Source organism: Solanum tuberosum, unplaced genomic scaffold (assembly GCF_000226075.1).
Source record: "Solanum tuberosum cultivar DM 1-3 516 R44 unplaced genomic scaffold, SolTub_3.0 scf00055, whole genome shotgun sequence".
NCBI lineage: Eukaryota > Viridiplantae > Streptophyta > Magnoliopsida > Solanales > Solanaceae > Solanum > Solanum tuberosum.
This window is the reverse complement of record NW_006238981.1, coordinates 756,965-761,134: the sequence shown is the minus strand read 5'-3', so window position 1 is coordinate 761,134 and position 4,170 is coordinate 756,965. Positions and strand designations below refer to the sequence as shown.

General features: G+C 33.5%; 1 protein-coding gene across 3 annotated transcripts in view; it reads right to left on the bottom strand.

Moving 5' to 3' along the window:
* LOC102603694 (signal recognition particle receptor subunit beta-like) overlaps window positions 1-4,160 on the bottom strand; it is a 12,555-nt gene extending 8,395 nt beyond the window's left edge. Inside the window, exons 1-3 of one of the 3 annotated variants that reach the window (XM_006344387.2) lie at window positions 3,930-4,160; window positions 2,298-2,346; window positions 2,027-2,209 (exon numbers count right to left, since the gene is read on the bottom strand). In XM_006344387.2, the coding sequence (XP_006344449.1) occupies window positions 2,027-2,192 (166 nt within the window). In that variant the 5' untranslated portion in view covers window positions 2,193-2,209; window positions 2,298-2,346; window positions 3,930-4,160. Of the gene's footprint in view, window positions 1-2,026; window positions 2,210-2,297; window positions 2,347-2,809; window positions 2,872-3,929 lie in introns of those variants that run through there. The other 2 variants (XM_006344388.2, XM_015307387.1) reach the window with 2 other exon arrangements.
* Window positions 4,161-4,170: the final 10 nt, after the last annotated feature.

Here is a 4,170-nt window from a genome sequence, read left to right as displayed (position 1 = left end):
TCATTTGTTCCTTCACTGTAGAGTGACTTCCCAGATATGGTATATGCTTCAAAGCATTATTCAAGATCCTTGGGTGGTGCCTGAGCATACTGCTGACCTACTAAACTGTTGGATGAGAAGAGGGGGGAGTAAAACACAGAAAAAATGGTGGAATCTAGTTCCATCTTGCATATGGTGGTCAATTTGGAAGGAAAGAAACAATAGGTGCTTTAAGAATATTACTAACCCAATGCAGAAAGTTAAAGAAAACTGCATTAATACTCTATATTTTTGGTGTAAAGAAGAGGGTATATATGAAGTAGATCAGTTAGTAGATTTCATAGGCTCTTTGTAATCATGACTACTTGGCCTTTGAATGTTTTTTTTGTTTGGTTGCCACCATACCCTCATTGCTGATGAATACAACTTTACCATTCTCAAAAAAAAAAATAGGACTCATCATGTGGGAGGTTTAAGCTACATGAGATATGGGAATTTTTATTTTTTTTTAATTGGTAAATTGGGAGATATGGGAAATTTCATAATTGTGTTTCTAATATTCTTCATTTTTGTAATGATATTCTACTTTGTATAAATTTCTTGAGATATTCAAGAAAAATGGTATGATACATGAAGATGTTACACATATATTCAAGTAGAATGGTTAAAGTAGAGAAATGCTACAAGAGTCTTCTGTTTTAAGGATATGTACACCAAAGTGAAAGCAAAAGTCCTACAAACGGTTGCGAGCTCATAAATGTTATACGGGAGAGAATCTATAGACCTCTAAAGTCCAACATATTCACAAGATGAGTGTAGTGTCCAAAAATATGCAAATGCTAAAATGGATGTGTTGTCAAACAAATTTAGCCAAGATTAAAAATAACTATATACAACAGAAGGTGCAAGTAGCACACAGAGGATAAAACGAGAAAAGGTCAATTGAGATAGTTTGGTTCATGTCCCAAGTTGACCTCCAAGTATACATGACCCAAGGTGTTAAACCATAGTGAGTGTAGGTTTCAGAGGGACGAATTAAACCCAAAATCACATGGAAAGAAGTTGTATTGGAGGACCTGTAATCTTTTGGAACCCATGCATGCTTAGTGAAAAGTAGGGCACAATAAAAGAAAAAGATTAATATTGGTGATACCAATATGTTAGGATTATGTTTTAATCATATTTCAATGTATATTTAATCCATTGCTTTCTAGGAGTCTTTTAGTCCTGCCAGAGATATACATGCCAGTAGAAAATAGAGAACTTCTAATAGTCTTTTATTTTTAGTTTCGTCTTGTGGAAAATTGCATTGAAATGATCTTAAAAGGAGCAACATGAACAATTAGATATCATATATCCGACCCCAACATGTTTGGGATATCAAGACATAGTTATTATTATTTTAATAAAAATATTCTAAATGATATTTTTCCTCTCAGAAAGTCTTTCTACCCCACAAAAGTAGGGGTAAGGTCTGCATACACCTTACCCTTCCCAGACCTCACTTGTGGTATTACACTAGGATGTTATTGTTGTTGTTGTTGCTATTCTTAATGATATTTTTGGTTTCTGCCAAAATAGTAAGAATATTCTACAAAACATGCTTAATGATTCATTCAATTATCTCTTATTTACATACAAGTAAAGAAAAAAACAAGTCCTAAAACAGCTATCGAAACCCCAATTCTAACAAAAGATAAGAAAGTATTGTAGGTTGATGGCTAGCTAAACAGAAGAAAACTATTTTCTAGAAAAATAAACAAACTATATGCTGATTGCTCAATGTTAACAGAAGATTCATATAATCAATTCCAACAAATTTGGAACTGAAGTGCAATTGACTAACAGAAAAAAGCTCTATTTTTGTAGCTTGACTAAGATATGCTGACTGAGCTATGTAATCAACATTTTGCTAGCAAACAAAGAAACCTTCAATTTCCTAAGTCAAACTCAGAAATGCGAAAATTCAAACAAATTCGACACACACAGATGAGAATTGAGAAACCAAATGAAATCTCTAACCCTAAGGGAAGTTTTAAGAGCTTACTGATTAACAACAAAATGAGAGTGGATAATACAACTCCAACAGCAGTATACAGTTGAACGGGAGGTATATCATTGATGAATTCTTCAGCTTCATTTAACCATTGCTGCATTTGAATCTTCAATTGCTCCACTTTCACCTTATCCATTTTCCCCCAAAAATTCTTCATTCAATTTAATCTTTCCCCTATGAATTACAACAAACTTAATTCCAATTAAATTACAAAAACAGATACAGATAGTAGAACGTAAATAGAATTGAAAGTCGTCGGAACCTTATCGGAACGGCGAAACCTCACTGGCGATATAGAGGGCCACCGATGACTGAAGAGAGTTACAAGTGTATCAAAATGGGTTTATCGAAAAGGAAATTGGGCTTTAAAGTTTACTCAAGTTTTGGGTCTTTACTTACGAACCGAAAATGCAGCCCATTGCCCAGTAGGAAATGTAATAATTGATCGGAGAAACTAAGCAAATACCCCATAAAAGCAAAACAATTACAAATATATACCCATTTACATTCATACCCCACTAAATAATTACATTATATACCCCAACTAATTTCGCGTAACTGATATGGTATCATATATTGTATTGGTATTATTAAGGCTGATAATTTCGTTTAATTGATACTAAAACAGTATATATATACTGGTATCATTAAGGTTTCTTATACAGAAATTACTCATTAGTCAATGATACCACAATAATATACATATACTCTTATAGTAACAAGAAACTTCAATGATACCACAACAATATACGCTTGAAGTAGATTTGGACTTACTTTAAGTAGATTTGAGTGCTGAGTTCTTGAAATTCCAACACCCTTGTTTTGGAGAATAAACGCTTCACACACACGTGACTGTAGGTAGTTTTAGCTACTTTTTGCATGTAGTTCAATAAAAAAAATGTTTGAAAACTAGTCTTGACAAGTAAGTGAAACTTCAATAAAAATGTCCAAAGTTTGGCTTCATTTAAAATTGATCAAATGTTCGAACATCGCTGTTTAACAGAGTTTTATGTATGGCTACTTCAGATGCAAACAAATGGTTACTGCATCTTTCGTTTGATAACCAATCGCTATTGTATTTACTTGACAAATCATAAACGTAACCAATCGCTTAACATTACTTCTTATTTCGAAAGTAATTCTCCGATAAAAAAGAAATAAACAAATACAAATTGCATTTCAAGGGGGCTAAATTCAAGAGTTTCCCAACAAACAAAATAGGATCTAATTACATGAATGTTGAAAGAAAACTACAGAACAAGGTAGCCAAAAGAAATTGAAACATGACAAGCTAAGATATGAATCCACACTAAGTAAACCTAACAAACAATAATTGAGGCAGAGTATCATTTACTGAACAAATATTTTCAAGTAATATAACTAATCTGACAAAGACTTGAAACTAATATTACTATTGAAACTAATACTACTAATGTTTATAAGAAGATGGCACGAACAGAAGAAAAAAAATGCCAAATAAATATCCAAAATTTAACATCAGTCGACACAAATGAGTAGACCCACGAGAAGACGAAGTTTAACATCATTTTTGAAACCCATAAAATCACTTTAAAGAACAATCAGATTCAATCAAATGGATGGAGAGGGTAAACGCAAACAAGGAACTCATACACAAAGGACTCCACTAAGAAAAGAATAATAGAAGGTGTTGCAGAAAACTTAACTAAAATGTGTTCCGAATTCGAACAGAGAATACAACATGCTGAAATACTCAAGCCATGATAAGATACGTAACAAATTGTCAAGAGAATGATATGACATCTTCCAACAACGAAAACCATATCCTTACTATCTAATCTCAAACACAAAAAATACTGCTATCTTCAGAAATTTAGCTCTACAACAGAAAACAAAAGAAAGGAAAAGAGATTACCTCTTTCGGAGCAGCGAGACTGAGAGGATGATGAGCAGGGGAGCAACTTTCCACGACCACAAGTGAGCTTAACTCGAGCAAGCAAAGAATAGATACCAAAGAAAAACTAGATCTTGATTTTTAGTAAAAATCTATTGTCTCCAACCTCTCTACTCCTCAAAAACTTGTCCTTAATAGGGAAGAGATGAGGCCATTTATAGGGGAAGCTTGGGCGATTTGGGGGGGGGGGGGGGGGGGGTCG